The 16,709-nt window shown below is 37.7% G+C and overlaps 2 protein-coding genes and 1 long non-coding RNA gene across 3 annotated transcripts; 1 reads left to right on the forward strand and 2 right to left on the reverse strand.

Moving 5' to 3' along the window:
- Positions 1 to 2,879: 2,879 nt before the first annotated feature.
- Positions 2,880 to 8,995, reverse strand: pfdn4 (prefoldin subunit 4). The gene is made up of 4 exons (XM_067593182.1): positions 8,888 to 8,995; positions 8,324 to 8,431; positions 7,144 to 7,284; positions 2,880 to 3,272 (listed from the first exon to the last, which is right to left on the reverse strand). Exons 1-4 carry the CDS (start codon positions 8,912 to 8,914, stop codon positions 3,141 to 3,143), a joined length of 408 nt encoding a protein of 135 aa, XP_067449283.1. The 5' UTR covers positions 8,915 to 8,995; the 3' UTR covers positions 2,880 to 3,140.
- Positions 8,996 to 11,355: 2,360 nt separating this feature from the next.
- Positions 11,356 to 13,251, forward strand: LOC137185377 (uncharacterized). Its single transcript, XR_010928847.1, has 4 exons — positions 11,356 to 11,672; positions 11,841 to 11,914; positions 12,171 to 12,255; positions 13,027 to 13,251. It is a non-coding gene; the product is annotated as an uncharacterized lncRNA (long non-coding RNA).
- Positions 13,252 to 14,451: 1,200 nt separating this feature from the next.
- LOC137185276 (uncharacterized) lies at positions 14,452 to 15,746 on the reverse strand. The gene is given in 4 exon segments (XM_067593623.1): positions 14,452 to 14,524; positions 14,938 to 15,130; positions 15,302 to 15,478; positions 15,698 to 15,746. Coding segments are annotated over 4 exon segments (492 nt in total).
- Between the last annotated feature and the right edge of the window lie 963 nt (positions 15,747 to 16,709).

A 16,709-nucleotide genomic window follows, 5' to 3' on the forward strand; every position in this document is an offset into this window, starting at 1 on the left:
ATATCAGTGTTAATGGCCATGACATGAAACTGCACAGTGTTTTGACAGGCGGCATGCTGCATTGTGCTTTTGAGAAGTGATGAGATTGCTGCTCACTTGTAATGAATAAAAGCCGGCTGAGACAGAACAGCTCTAAGTGATGAGGAATGGCTGTAGCTGCTATGGATTTTTCAAACCGTCTGCCGTTGACTCTCTTGACATTTGGGCTAACATGCGGAGACAGTGAGCAAACAACAAATTTTCACTGTAGCCCGGCGTAGGAAATGATAAGTGTGCACAAACTGTTTGATGAAGAGCGGGAGACACCGGCGACTGGCGAAATCTGTACTGACGACTAGGTTATTGAGAAAATAGAGGGGAAAGTGATTAGATAGTGATAGTGGCATTTCACACTTTGAATCAATCAAACCTAAACCACATGAGCGTACATGACTTTCACCTTTATTTACGAAGCATCCTTCAGTTCTTATTCTGCATATTTTTTTTTGATTTCCTCTATATCTCATTCATCATTTTTTTCTTCAGGAGCGATGATGTGACCATGTTTGGCGTATCTCTCCAATATTTACAACGTGCAGCCATGTCCAATAAACTCAAAGAGCTCAACCTTATACCAGAGAGAGCTCTTTGAGTTCACTGTTAAATTACTGGGGAGACAGAGACACCCTCTGGCCTGTTTCTGCCGTTACTGCAGTCAGCCTGAGCTGCACAAACATCAGTGTGTATCACATATACAGATCATACTTTTCTGACACAAATTGAGATTAATTTCCTTAAAATTAACATAACATTAACATATTTTGGTATCCAAATAAGAGCAATGAATATTTTAGTGTCCCACTACAGACATTAATGAACTAAAAACAACAAAACAAATAATTTAGCCCAATTATTGACATTCCTACTGGTGCAACTGTAGTAGAACTGCAGAGATTAGTCGACGAATCGATTAGTTGTTAGGCAGAAAATTAATTGGCAACCATATTGATAATTGAGTGATTGTTTTAGACATTTTTAAATCAAAAAATGCCAAATATTTGCTGGTTTCAGCTTCTAATATGTGATGATTTTGCTTTTCTTTGTCATACATGATAATAAAGTGATTATCTTTAGGTTTGGGATGGTTGCTTGAACAAAATAAAGATATAATTTTCATTCATTTTTGACTCTGAGAAGTTTTAATTAAAATTATTATTATATAAATGATAATTTTCTGACATTTTATAGACAAAATGATTAATCAGTAATGAAAATAATAATTTGTTGCAGCCCTAAACCACAGGCAAACATAATTTTTTGTTTTTTGCATTCATACTGGCTGCTTCAGCAGAAATTATACCAATTTAAAAGCTGTCAAAGTGCTGTGAATGTTAACTCCGACTGCACAGTTGATAAATATCAACATCTGTGTCATTAGAGAGGAAGCAGGGGAGCGAGAGGACAGATAGAAATGAACAGATAAAGAGAGAGAGAGAGAGAGAGGACAGAGAATAAACAAGGCCATCAGGGAAATAAGTCCAGTCATTTCCATGTGTTTTCCTCTGAGCCGGGGTTTAACAAGCCTCGCATAAAGACAAGCCTGTGTGGGTGGAGTTCCTCTTAATCATAGCTATGAATGTTCAGCAGGAAAGCTACCGGGAGGAGAAACTTGTTAATTGAGATCTTGATCCTCCAGAGGTGTCTGCTATAACTTCAAGCTCTCCATTTCTTTTTCAGATTATTTTATTAGCTCAAGCAGGCCACACTTGAGGGCACAATTTAATGAGGTTTGTGCATTGTTGATGTTTGTGGGAGCCACCAACCGTTCAGCATATATAGAGAATTATCTGGAAAAATGGAGCAAAGACATTCAGAACAACAAAATCTACATTTAAACAAAAGATTTCACCTGAATTCTTTCAACATGTTGTTTTTACTTGTGTAAATAAAGACTCATTAACTAACATTTATGCGGCGTATGTACCGACATTGTCGAGAATCACACCTCACCATTTTGGCATGTTATGTGTACACAGCTTTACAAGTTTACCATGAAAGGTGTCTTTAATCTACCAACTGCTCCATTCATCTGTTCATCAAAGACGTGAATAATCAGTCACAATAAGAATTGTTTGGAAAAACCTTCAGGAAACGCTCTGCTGATTGGTATTAAAATACTTCAGTTTTGGGGCCAAACAGCAGTTTCTTGTAATCTTTGCATTTGTTTTAGCCTGTTAGTAAATCAAAATGCAATAATTTATGGTGTCTTCCAAGTGTAGTTTGATATTTCTTTTACTTTTCTTAATTATGATACCTTTAATTATGTCTCTAAATTCAAGTCAGTTCTGTGGGATTCACGGCTGCAGCTTAATACTGTACGTGTGCGTCGTTTTAAATCATATCTAATCAAACATTACGGTCACAGATTAAACAGATATGTCATCCAAAAAAGAATTTGCTTGCAGCTCAGTTTGTCAATTCATTTCTGACTAAATCCTCATTGGCACAAAACATGTAAGTCTTTTATTTCTCTGTATTTTATCAAAAAAAAAAAAAACGTAGATCAGTAACAGAAGGTACTAATTTCATCAACTTTGTGGCTTCACGGCTTGATTTGAAGTTGTAAACACCACAAACTTCTGAAAAAAAAGGTCAAACAGGTTGAATTCTTTTGAGGGCTTTCACTTGAATTGTTGATTCAGAGCAGAACGCATTGATGTCTGAAAGAGAGTATTTTGTTAATTTTGTCCTACCTTCAGTCAAACACAGCATTGTGCAGAATGTTAAATATGCTTCAAGTTAAAACGCTACACAGCAGCTTTTGTTCCTCTTTTTTTTTTACTTTAGTTTGATCAACAGAGTAAAAAAAACATGAGCATTAAATAAGGGACCAATTAAAATACGTTAGAAATGATGTGCATTTTATTTGATCTCCAGATCTTTACCGTGGTTATTCATGTGAATTTGTTTTTTGCCAGAACTAAACTGAAGAAACATACAACATCTGTGTAAACAAAGATAAGCCAGAAGCTACGAATCTAAGCCGAGTTCTACTGGATGTTTTGTTTGGCAAACGTCGTGCGGATCGGATACGAGAGCTGCATGAAAAAAATAAAAAGAAAAGTCCATGCTGGGGCAGCTGTCAATGTCCATTTCACTGCTCAGCTTTCATCTGCCTCCAGGTTAATGTTGTTACCAAACTTGGCATAGAGTTGGACCTTCAGATCACCCAACACTTGCTGTATCGCTGACACTCGCTCCTCAAGGCCTTTGACTTCCTGCTCCAGTTTTTCCTGATTACAAGACATGAAAACTCCGATTACATGACAGCCGGTAAAATGTGGCAAACAGCAATGGGTTTAAAGGATAAGGCTGCTGATTTTCTATATTTTTTTTGCCAAGACAAACCAATAATGAACTGATTATACTTGCATGTATTGTGTGTGTATCCAAAGCCTGCTATATCTTATTCTTCTGTACTGTAGAACTCTATTGTCGTCCAAAAACTATTAAGAACACGTCAATGAGCTAACAAACCATACAATGACTGTAATGTCACAATACTTCTAAACAGGATCAATTCATTGTTGGTTTGGCTCCTAACATGAGATTTGTTGACAATAAGAAAAACATCGAAAATCACCAGCCTTATCCTTCAAGACATTTCCATAAACCAGTTTCAATAAATTACACGAATGAGCTGCGTCAACAACAAAAAAAAAAAAAACACACAGAAGGCAGGAGGAGAGAAAAAAAATGATGTAGAAAATGTGCGCTAAATTATCATCAGCAGATATAATGAGTTGACAAGCGAGCTGTTACACATTTGTCATTCAGTATGTGCAGCGTGCCGCTCTACATCAATCAGTACAGGCTTGTGCAGCGTGCTTTGTTGTGTGCTGATGAAGCAGCAAACAACACAAGGACGAACAGGGACTCTTGGTCAATGCTTGTCCTCTGTCTGGTTTAGCAACTACGGAGCGCTGAAACTGCCCGGCTCCTCTCCCGAAGGTGCATTGAGGAAGATCTGTAGCGCCCCTTTGTGGAGACTGCCATCTGGCTAAACAAGGCCTACTGACACCGAGGCCTGAGCCAGCTTGTGAGAGTGCTGTTGATGCCTGCTCACAAGGTTTTGGACTGTTTCTAACTGTTTTGGACAAACTATCAGTCTCGTATACTAAAGCATGTTTATGGGCGCTTATTCCGCCTTCGTCAATAAATATTGTCTGACAAGAGCTGCGAAGATCAGCTGTGCACTCCACAAATCTAGCTTTTATGGAAGAGTGGTGAGAAGAAAGCTGTTGCTAATAGAAAGCCATAAGAAATCCTGTTTGTGGTTTGCCACAAGTCATGTGGGAGGAAGGTACTCTGGTCAGATGAGACCAATTTGAACTTTTTGAGTCCTGGTGCAAAATGCTATGTGTGGCGGAAACCCAACACTGCACATCACCGTCCCCTCAGAGAAACAAGTTGGTGGCAGCATCATCCTGTGGGGATGCTTTTCATCAGCAGATACTGGGAAACTAGTCAGGATTGAGGGCATGATGGATGGAGCCAAATACAGGGCAATTCTTGAAGAAAACCTGTTTCAGTCTCTGAGAGACTTGAGCCTGGGGCGTAGATTCACCTTCCGGCGGGACAATTATACAAAGCATACTGGCAGAGCTACACTGGAATGGTTTAAGGCAAAGAATGTTAATGTCTCAGAGTGGCCCAGTCAAAGCCCAGACCTCAATCCAATTGAGAGTCTGTGGTGAGACTTGAAACTTGCTGTTCACAGACAGTCTCCGTCCAATCCCACTGAGTTTGATCTATTTTGCCAAGAGGAATGGGCAAAAATTGCAGTCTCTAGATGTGCAGTGAAACCTCCAAAGCACTATGCATGTAGTGTTAATCAAATGATAAAAAGCCCAATAAAGTCAATCTGAATTCCAGGACTTAACACTGCAAAATGTGGAGGTGGGGGGTGGGGTGGGGTGGGGTGGGGTGGGGGTGGGGGTGAATACTTACACAAGGGACTGTAAATGAATGAGAACTGACAAATAATGCAACTGTGATTTTTTTTTAAATAAACAAACTGTGGCAGGATTTCCTGCAGGGTGATAATACCAAATACCAGTTTACACATCGCATCACAAATACACATATTGTCAGATTTACAGATTATGCTTTGTGCATTTGTGATTTACAGCAGTTAATCAGTAAATCTAAACAAAACGTGCACTGAGAAATGTCTGTCCTGGCATTTAAAGGAGCAGTACACGACATTCAGCCCTACTAGATGTCAAAACAAATAGCTATTTGCTATGTTAAGATATAGTGGACTAATGCCGTCCTGAGCAGAGAATGAAGTCACACTCCCTCTGTGTGTGTTGTTATCCGAGCTTCTCTGTTCTTTGTTTTGATAGCCGGTCCAGCCACGTGTGCATATTAGTGCCTTCCTGCGTCCATTTTCAACATGGCGGCTGGGTCACAAAGTTTCTCATATTACAGCTAAACAGTTGATTAAAATATGTTTCTGAAAACATTTGAATGAGAAAGAGGCAATGCAGTGACAGAATCTTGATCCATATTTGATCAGCGCTGCCTGGTTTCATGAGCTCTATTTATCCCCAACTTTATCGAGTAAACGCACATTTGATTTGGTCTGAGATGATGGTGCTCTAGTGTGACATCTAGTGGGGCTGAATGTCGTGTAATGCACCTTTAAATGAAACATTACCGACATCATCTTTGAGTGATGGTACAGGAGTCTTACTACCACATTCATCAAGATCAAATATTTTATATCTAACAAAGAAATGCACCTTTACATCAGACTTTATTCTATTACTGAGACAGCTCTCTCTCCACAAAAGCAAGAGTAGGAGAGCACAGCAAAAATAAATTCCAGTATGGTGAGCAAACAGACGCATGAAGCACATGGAGCTCTTTATTTTCACAACCTTTTTTGGCTGCAGCGACCTTCAGATCACACTGAACAAACTCAGCATCAAGGCAATCTAGTACCTTCTCTTCAAAAAAAGCACATGACAGGGACAAATTCTTTCATTTCATAAAAAAAAAAAACGAAATTACACAAGTGCTTACTTGTGAATAATAATGAACTGAGCTTCAGTCACATTGAGAAGTGACTCTAGATAGTTTTGTTGTTTTGAACCTAGACCTTTTTATAATGTTTCTAATCAGCAGCTACCCCCTTGATCTCAAACACAGTCTAATGGGTCAATTATAGAGGCTTTCATAAAAGTTAGTAAATCCCGTTTTTGAAAACAGGAAGCTCACAAGATAGACAGACTCTGTTTTAATAAAGGGGACAAACATATCTCTATGTTCTACTGATAAAAGAGGGTCGCTCAGTCTAACTTAGTAAAAAGCATTTTTTTTGTGGCTCTTTTTTCCCCCCAGTCAAACATACTGTAAAGATGTGACGATTTTTGTGATCTTGTGTTTTCAAAAATAGGATTTATTATGAAAGCTGATTAACATACTGGATTGTGTTTAAGGCCAATGAGACGTGAGAGTGTTTCTTAAGACTGCTACAATCAGGGAAGCTGTGTTATTCACAGAAATAAATGATGGAAAACAAGATTTGAATACAGTTTGTGTTGGTAAAACAGTTATTACGGTTAATATTTAATGTTTGTGTAGTGTTTAGTTGTAATTTGGGTGGTTTAGTATCGACAAACTGTGTTATATTTTGGGCAACAATCAAATAATTGGTTAATCTTTTTTTTAAAAAAACAAATACGCTAAAATTTTGATGTAATTAACCTCTCAAATGTGAAGATTTAATGGTTTTCTTTGTCATGCATGATAGTAAACTTACTATATTTTGGTTTTGGACTGTTGTTCAGACAAAATAAGATATTTAAAGAGATAACTTGTGACTCTGGGCAATTACATTTTCACTATTTTCTGATGTTTTAATGGAGAAAATAAACGACAGATCGATAATAAAACAATCAGCAGTTGCAGCCGTTTACTTTTTACCAGTTCACTTCATTTTCTTGAGGCTAATTGCTTATCAAATGAGTTTCATTATGTATCATTCTATGTTAAATTCTCCCTCACAGCCCTTCAACCTGAGCATTTTGAGGTAATGAGGGTCTTTTCACTGATGATCAAGTCTGACGAGTATGAAAAAGGGATTAAGAAACCTACCTTTGCAGCCTCCAGCATCTCCTGTGTTTCTTCCTGGGTGTGACTGATAAAGACGTCACCGATTTGATAAGGGATCAATAGAGAGTCGTCGTCGAACATCATCAGGTCATCACTGGCATCCTGTAAGTTCTGCAGTGATTTCTGCATGGAGACATTAGCAAAATAATTGCAGAGTTTCAATGAGGGCTGTTGACTGTTAGTAAATTAGCTGCTGCACTGCCCTCAAACCACACTTAACTCATCTGAACAATAAGAACCAGTAAGTGTTGATTAAACGCTGTAGTTTGTGGTGCTGTTGTTGAATTTTTTTGTGTTAAACTTTGGTGTTTGTAATATGTTGTACATCCACTTTATAACATCAAGGGTAGCCTCAACTCTCAGTTTAATGCAATGAAATTCAACAGCACCTCAAAACACAGCCTCCAAGATAACAAAAAAGTTGAATCAACATAAACTGAACATTATAATTGTCCTAAAAGTAAGGAGTTATTGCAGGCTGTTGTATTAGACTGCATTCATTTTAGTTATGTGTATCTACTAAACACAAATACATCTATTATCAGTTAAGAGTCCCGGGACTGTATAGGGAGTATAATGTTATTAGAGCTATAATGATGACTTCATCAACAGAAAATTAATCACCATCACTATTAATTACTACTAATCACTATTCTGATAAATTGATTCATTGTTTTTCATTCAGTTATGTGCTGATTAAACTTTATGGTCATTTCAGAGGCTGTAGTCTGTGGTGCTGTTGTAGTTGTTTTGTGTTCAACTTTCTCGATAGATTTTATTTTTTAATTGTTAACTGTGCATATATATCCTGTTAATACACACACATAGTTTATTTACACTCGAATTTATATGTATATCTACACAGGTATTCATACTTCTATTTATATTCTGCTTTTTTGCACACAGTTGTTAATCATGTCAATATGCAAACATATAGTCCACTCCCACTTGAATCTTTGAATCATTGTAAACTACTGTCCCTCTCTTTCTGACACTGTTTATTGTTTAATATTCATGTTTATTCCTTTTTCTGTTGACATCTGGACCACATTAAATTCCTTATACTTGCTATTCGGGTAATAAATCTGATTCAGATTGTGTAAACTGAACACACAGTGAATGATTATTGAGTGACTGTATTCCCAATAAATTGGAGTCTTACTTTTTTTGCCTCTATTTCATTTTTGAGCTCCGTCATCCGACTCGTGTTCCTCGCGAATTTGTTGATCTTCTGCTGGTCTTCAAATGTGACATTTACATCTTCAACAGCCTGCAAACGAGAGACAAGTGAATGAATGTATAACGGTTAACGGTCGCGACTGACAGTGAAGCCGAGAATAGCAAACCATAAATATGAATGGTCAAACTAGCTAACGTTAGCTTGCAAGCTACAGACGGCAGTTTGGTGTCCTGTCACCATTATTAACTATCACAGCCGTCGTTTAATTAACATCATCATCATCATTATTATCATCATAATTATCGTCAGGCATTTGCACTTTTCAGATATCTGCTAATCACTGGGTAAACTGCAGGCTAGCAGGGGCGTTAGCCGTTAGACATGAGCTAGCTAACACGAGGGTGTCACTAACACTTTAAATATCATCGGCACCGCTACTTGTGGCCGTTTTTCCACACAGACATGTACACATTTAATTTGCTTTCACAGACTAAACAGCAGCAGAGTGCCTCGAATACAAAAATATATATTTTAATTTTAACTTACTACAGGTCCCTTCATAGTTGCTGCCATCTTGGCTTCCTCGACTGCTCAAAGACGGCACGACTTCAGCAAACAGGCCGGCTGCAGCGCCACCTGGCGGGGTAGAAAACTTGGAGTGTGACAGTAAAAGTTATAATAATAATAATAATAAAGTTTATTTATAGAGCAATTTTCAAAAATCCACTTTACAAAGTGATTCACTAAGGCAGCAAATATAAAACAGACAAATCATAAAAGGTTAAAAAAAAACATTAAAAAAACAATTTAGTGTATAAAAACCAATTAAGTGTGATATAAAACAAGAAGAAATAAAAACAGAAATAAAAGACAGTTCACAGAAAATAAAAACTCAAGTAAAACCAGGAAAGGCTCTGATAAAAATATGTTTTAAGAAGAGACTGTAAAGAAATCACTGACTCAGCCAGTGAAGTTGATCAACCATGGCCCAGTTTTTTTTTTCAGCACTGCTTATTAGGGGGCCATCATAACAAAAGCCTAACATGTTTTAAATATATTCTGTTTATTTATTTTAATTCATTCAAGAATAAATTGATTTATACAACAGTTTTAGGGTTGTATCTGAGCGCAGATTTCATAATTCCCATCAGTAAGTGGGGGCTCACAGAGAGACAGCAGCTTATGTCAATACTCATTTGGTAAAAAAAAAAAAAAGACTTATAAACATGAGCATATCCTCTGTGTTACACTACAAGATCAGAAATGTAATCGATAACTTATCCACACACAAAGTGTCCTGCTTCATTTATGATTGAAGAAAAATACTGGTATTGACACATATCTGTTCTGCTCAGATTGGCAAAATTATGTTATATAGACTTTGTTATTCATCTGGTAAATTTATAGGATGTTACGAGGTTTACATGAGCCTTGTGTTTACATCATTATCTACTGCAGATTTATGAAGAGTCATGTAAAAGATTTGATGTAATCAGGGCCAAATATTTTTATTGGAGGGCCAGATTTGGCCCACGGGCCACTATTTGCCTACCACTGGTGTAATGCTTTATTTGGTCAGTTTTGTCCATTTAGTTAAAAAAGCTTTTTCTGGCCTTCTCTTGACCGCACAGCAGAGCCTCCTTTCAAATAAGCAAGGTTATTTAATGTGGCATCAAACCTGATCCCTAACTCACATCTGAACACTCACAAAACTAAGAAGTTTGATCAGTTTCACCATAACTGAGAATTCTCACGGTTTGGTTTATTTTTACAGTTGTCATTTAAATTGTCTGGGATGTTTTTGTACTTGCTTACGATATGTCTAACTCGTTATTTTATCAACCGGAACTGCTGCTCTGTAAATATTTCTAGAGCAAACAGTACTGCACCCAAGTTCAAATATTTACTGAATACATCTGTAAAGCTAGAGCACTATTAATTAAATTCATACGAGCTACAGAGGATGTCAATAAATCTAATAAAGTCTACCACAGCAAATATAGGCACATGCTGTTACACAGTATCACATTTGTTTTTTTTACTTGGGTTGAACAAATCTTGATATGCCTGTTCTCCCAACTACCCTTAAAATCAATGGCCTTTTTGTAAGGTTTGTGCCACTAATAAAACATGTAGGTTGTCATGCGTTGGTACATCATGAAGAGATTGCTTGAGGTCTCTCAGCTGCGGTCTTTGCATGAAGTCAGAAGTGCACAATCCAAACAGGGGAATCCAACTCCCACCTCAATGTGTATGCTATAGGCCACAATCGGGACATTGTGTTCATGGATTCCAAGCCCTGTCATAATAAATTCAATAAATACTGCACATTTTGGGTTCAAGTTTTGTATGTTGCAGTTGTTTATGATAAAAACATATGAAGATAACGTGTCATTCGACTGATCTGCGCAAAGAAGTTTACAGGAAGTAATTGGGAATAAAACAAAATGAGTGTTATGGAGCTTTGGTCAGATTAATCATGACACATTTTCTCACAAAAACAACAAAGAGAACACAAAGATGAGAATAAAAATAAGGAAATCAGTTGATGAACTAAAGTCAGTTTGTCTTTGATCCCTGAACGTCTCTCAGATAGGCACTGATGCATTGAGAGGCCTATGTGGACGTCTTTAAGAGAGATGATTTAATTACACAGCTCTCTGTTTGTTTTGATTAACATAATAAGGCAGATACTTGCTCTTTGCAACTCAGAAAAGCTTTTTTAAATCAAATAATATCAATAATAATTCAATAGATATTTTAAGGCACATGTCAGTTTGATTAATTGTAATAATTAATTGATTTGAATCTTAAAAAATAACACCCATAGCATAATGAAATAAATGATAAAATACTTCAGGCCCTCCCTCCAATTCACAATAACTAGGTTAATATAACAGGGTTGTAAGAGTAAACATATATATTTTTGTTTTGGCAGTGTGGACCAATATCCTTAACACACATCCTGTTACTTCCCAGCGACATTTGTCAACAAAACTGTGCTTCACCGCCTCATCACAGTGTCCTTGATTATAGTGTAATCTCATTATCACCATATTTTCAGAGAATTACAACGAGATTACCATGAGCTAATCATGCGCTTTTACTAAAGAGCACCAACACACTGTTGGGCGGATGGCTGACTATTCACTGGAGGAAGTCCAATTGATTACTTCAAAAACAGTCCCACCCATTACAAAGCACACATAAAATAGCCTGTTAACAGTAGGCTATACACACAGTTGGGCTGGAGTGGCAAAGACATCTCTCTGAGAGTGACAGACACTTTCCATATATTTTTCTTGAGGAGGTTATTTTGAGGTGCAAGAAGGTAAGATATTTGAATGGTACTGAAATTAAGACATTGCCAAAATATGATCAGATGTGCAAATTTCATAAACACTCAAAAGAAGTTAGACTGTATTTGCTATGTATCCATGTATGTCAATGCAATGTAAAAAAATCCAACATATTTCTGACTTCTGGCTATTTGTTACAGTTGAATTTGTGCTGAAAAACCTTGCTGGAAAAAGTATGGGAAACGAGCACTCCAAGAACAAAGAGCTAACCAAGGTACAATTACACAAATACACAACAAACCTGTAGTACCTGTAGTAGTAATCTGTAACTTCAGTGGTAAGATGCATGTGGAAAAAATCGATACTTGCTTTTTGAACCAAAGGTTTGAGCCCCCCCAAGATTTCTAAATTTGCAAATTTATTCATGTGTCCTCTTGTAAACTTACCCCCTGTGGACAATATTTTGTGAACTGTAGAGCTGGCACACACTGATATTTGTTTATTATTATATATATTTATTATTTTTACAGAACGGGAAGATTCCTGAGAAACATGAAAATGGGGCGGTGAATGGCATCTCTGCAAACATCACATCTAATGGACTGGAGATTGGTGGTGAGTGAGATTTTTTAGATTAATGACAGAAAAATGATACATGATAATGACTTAATTTTAAAATAACACAGTGGTAATATGTAAAATATAAATGCAGACACAACTGAGGTGCATCACTAAAAAAACAGAGCAGCTAAATGTTCAACACCTAAGAATCATAGTGCTTGTATTATCCAAATTCCTTTCTCTAAATTTGGAGAATCTACAGATTTTAACTCTTTTTAAATGTCCTTTATTCTGTTGCATTCTATCCAGCTTTATGGGAATATACTGTCAGTCTCTGACAGACGAAATCAGCTGATCTTTACATGCACATGTTGGATTAGTCTTTTAGACTCTTAAAACTCTGTAAACACAGTGACTCCCAGCTGGTCTGTGTCTTCAGTCTTCCAATGTAAACTCTAGGCGTAGTCTAAGACATTGATGACCCGTCATGGTGTGGTTTGTGTCCCTGCACTGACAATAATGGTGTAGGATTCCCGCTGGCACTTGAGTTTGTCTAAGAGCTAATGTTGACGCTGGAGATAAGGATAATGTCACTTTCATGAATTGACTAGCCCATGTTTACTTCATGACGCATTGCACAAGTATGGGTTTAATGCTTCATGATATCTAACAGAAGCAACAGCCTTTTCTGTGATAAAGTAGATGGTTTATGTTTAAGAAGAGCAGTCAGACAGTTTGGGAGTGATGGTATGTTCTCATGTTTTGATTTGGTGGTGGTAGAGGTCTTTTGCTTACATTTTGATCACAGATTCTTCTTTTTTGCAGTTAACGGTGAGACCATAATCCAGCAAAATGCCATGTCCACATCATCAAATCCTGCCACAGAATCAAATGAGCAATATGTGATAGTTGAATCAAACTGTCAACATGTTGACGCTCAAGTTATCTCTGATACCCCTGACACCACCGTCCAGAAGGAAGAGGAAGAGAAAAAGAGAGAGACCTCAAATGAAAATCAAACGGATGCAAGTCTTCCTGCCACCAATCCACAGACGGTGAGTATTTTATATTTTTTTATTGTCAGCAAATTATACGAAAAGTTCAAAACCAACTATGTATTCATCCTACTAACAAGTATTACTTGTGTGTATTAAAAAACACATCAAAGGGTCATGCTAGGTGACATGTTCCTTCATTGCCATGGACACACGTACTGTAGTTTCTTTTGATTCAATCCCAAATAAACCGTCCTGCTGCTGGAAATACTTAGTAGAACCCCAAATGTGTATTAATCCACAGCTGAAAATAGTCCCCAAAATATGCATTATTTACCCCTGTCTCAGTAATGTTTTCTAAAAACTACGGTGCCCAGCTGTTTTAGGAAATTATTTAGCCTCATTAAATACTTCTATATATATAATCATGACCCACTTTTAAAGACTTACATTTTCAGTGGGAAGACAGGGTTCGGAAATCAGTGAGCAATGAGAGACGGACTAGAGTAATGTGGATTAGGTTCCTTTCATAGGATTTGTTGACAATAAGAAAGCCAGCCTTATTCTTTAATGTTGTGCTCTAATCTCTTTTTAACAGTCTGCCTGCCAAATTGCCTGAAATCACTCTGATTTAGATTAGATTTCCTTAATAACGTCACTTTTAGCTGTACATAAACCACTCCAAGATCTTATTGGAAAATGAAAATAAAATAATTCGTGTAATCACGAAATAATTACATCACTGAAAGACGTGACAAACATGAACATCTGTAATCCACTGCAATACACCAGGCCTGCAAGAAATTCTTCTGCATTTAAAAATGTGTGGTTGTTGTTGACACAATGACTGAAATTGAATTCTGTGGTATGTTTTGAGGCTTTAGTGGTACCTTATTGGGCAGCATTATATTGAGGGGTGTTAATATTATTTTGTCCACCTCATTCACATACATGGAGTAGTAAAAATGTTATAAACACCTGAAAATATAATTCAGTCCAATACAACAATACCATGAACTCAAATAAGCAGGGTGTAATCGACACCTCTGTGTCAACAACAATTAAAACTTATTTCCTAAGTATTTACCTTTTTTAGGACTGTTGTACTGCATGTTCTACTTTTGTGCTGACTCAGTGTGTGTGTGTGTACACAGTGCGATCAAGCACATGGTTATTATATATTTGTCCCAGGAACAAAGACCAGTTGTATTTTATCTAAACGTGAATGTTGATTTTCATGATAAAGGAGTCGGATTCAAGTGGAGAAGAAGCTGCTGCCACAATCATCGTCGTGCACCAAGAGGAGTTTGAATGCCCGCATCAAACAGCTGAAATATCAACGCAAACAGACATGAAAATTGAAGCGGATATTTCAACGCAAACTAGTGATGACCGTGATTCAACCACTTACACTGGAAGCCCAATAGAAGAGGTCGCCGTGATGGAGACGGCAACAACTGAAGAACATTCACTGAGTGAATCTGTTGTTGTCATTGCAGAGGAGGTTGTTGAAGACACTACATATGAGGAACCCTTAGACAACCAGACAGCTGGGATCATCATCACAGAGGAGGTCAACATAGAGAACAATGTGTATGAGAATATAGTGTTCATAGCGGAGAGGGTGGAAGTTACTGACAATTTTGAAATAAGCCAAATCAAAAACTACAATCCTGAGGAAGAGAGCATTAATGGGCCTGAGGAAATTGAGCAAGAAATCACCAAAGAACCAGAATCAAACCCAAACAAATCGATTATAGTAGATGAAATATCTGCCGAGGAAAATGTGATTGAGGAAAATGTGCCATTGGAGGTGTCTTTCAGCCTTCCCAAAGTGGTGGCAGATTGTATTGAGGCAGTTTTCTCCTCTGTTTCTGAATCCAGTGACTATACTGCTGTAAACACATCAGAGCCACGAGTGGAAGAAGTAATTACTGAAGACAACGGTGAAAGAGCTGGAGACATGTCAGCTGATGCAGCGCTGATTGAAACCGCTGAACCTGAGCCTAATGCTGTCACCCCTGAGGCCGGTGAAGCAAATGGCGTTCAGTCCCTAGACGCAGAGCCAGTGACTAAGGTGATAGAAACAATCTTTGAGGTTATTTATGAGGAGCCAAATGCTACACCTGGAGACCAAGACATGCCTGTAAAGGAACCTTCTGTTCCTCTTGAGACAGAAATTCTAGTTAAGATGGAATCCGCCCATGAAGAGGTCGCCGCCGATGATGCTGTTGCAGTCGAGGATGTACCAGAAAAACTCAGCCCTGTGTCTGATGATGAACCTTCAAAATCAGAAAATCAGATTATCACCATTGAGGAACTTCCTGAAGTTAGTTTAATGTCACCTGATGATGAAATTCAAATCAAGCTTCAGTCTATTCCTGAAATTATTGTTACAGAAGTTGATGTCAATGAAGATGTTATAGCTGATGTGGCACCCGAGACAGTTGAAGAATCAGAAGTCAGTTTTGCTATTGTCAAAGAAGATGCTGAGGTGTTACTGGAGGCAGCAATTGATGCCCTCTGTCTAGAACTTGAACCCAGTGCCATCACTCCTTTGGAGTCTGCAGCAGATAATACCAGCCCTCTGGAAGAAGAGGTTTTGGTTGCAACATTTTTTGTGCCTCTCTCTGCAGAACAAGAAGCAAGCTTTACCATTCCAGAAGAGCCTGTGGAAGAGACAATTATCCCATCAAAAGATGAGATAGTTGCTGAGAAGATGAAGGAAGAAGCTATACAAGCTTTATTAAATGAATTTAAAGCAGTGCCACACAGTGTTAACAAAGACACCGCTGTCCAAGAAACATCTACTGAAGGAGAAGTTGCCATTTTGGAGGAAACTGTGGAAGAAAGTGACATGGCAGAAGAAAAAGCTGAAGTATCTGATGATGAGCCACCAACAGAATTCACAGAGGAGCCTGTGGAAGAGACAATTATCCCATCCAAAAATGAGATTGTTGCTGAAGAGATGAACAAAGAAGCTATACAAGCTTTATCAAATGAATTTGAAGCAGTACCACAAAGTGTTAACAAAGATATTGCTGTCCAAGAAACATCTACTGAAGGAGAAGTTGCCATTTTGGAGCAATCTGTGGAAGAAAATAATGTGATAGAAGAAAAAATTGAAGTATCTGAAGATGAGCCGCTGACAAAAGTCACAGAGGAGCCTGTGGAGGAGACAATTATCCCATCCAAAGATGAGATTGTTGCTGAAGAGATGAAGAAAGAAGCTATACAAGCTTTATCAAATGAATTTGAAGCAGTGCCACAAAGTGTTAACAAAGATACCGCTGTCCAAGAAACATCTACTGAAGGAGAAATTACCATTTTGGCAGAACTTGTGGAAGAAAGTGATGTGACAGGAGAAAAAATTGAAGTATCTGAAGATGAGCCACCAACAAAAGTCACAGAGGAGCCTGTGGAGGAGACAATTATCCCATCCAAAGATGAGATTGTTGCTGAAGAGATGAATAAAGAAGCTATACAAGCTTTATCAAGTGAATTTAAAGCAGT

Source organism: Thunnus thynnus, chromosome 6 (assembly GCF_963924715.1).
Source record: "Thunnus thynnus chromosome 6, fThuThy2.1, whole genome shotgun sequence".
NCBI classification, from domain to species: domain Eukaryota; kingdom Metazoa; phylum Chordata; class Actinopteri; order Scombriformes; family Scombridae; genus Thunnus; species Thunnus thynnus.

What these genes read in the sequence shown, in the direction of transcription:
- pfdn4 (XM_067593182.1), bottom strand. Translation starts at nt 8,914, where the DNA reads ATGGCAGCAACTATGAAGGGACCTGTA. An exon ending in ATGAAATAGAGGCAAAAAAA is followed by an intron (nt 7,285 to 8,323) that starts GTAAGACTCCAA and finishes GTCTCCATGCAG; the next exon opens with AAATCACTGCAGAACTTACA. An exon ending in AGATGCTGGAGGCTGCAAAG is followed by an intron (nt 3,273 to 7,143) that starts GTAGGTTTCTTA and finishes TCTTGTAATCAG; the next exon opens with GAAAAACTGGAGCAGGAAGT.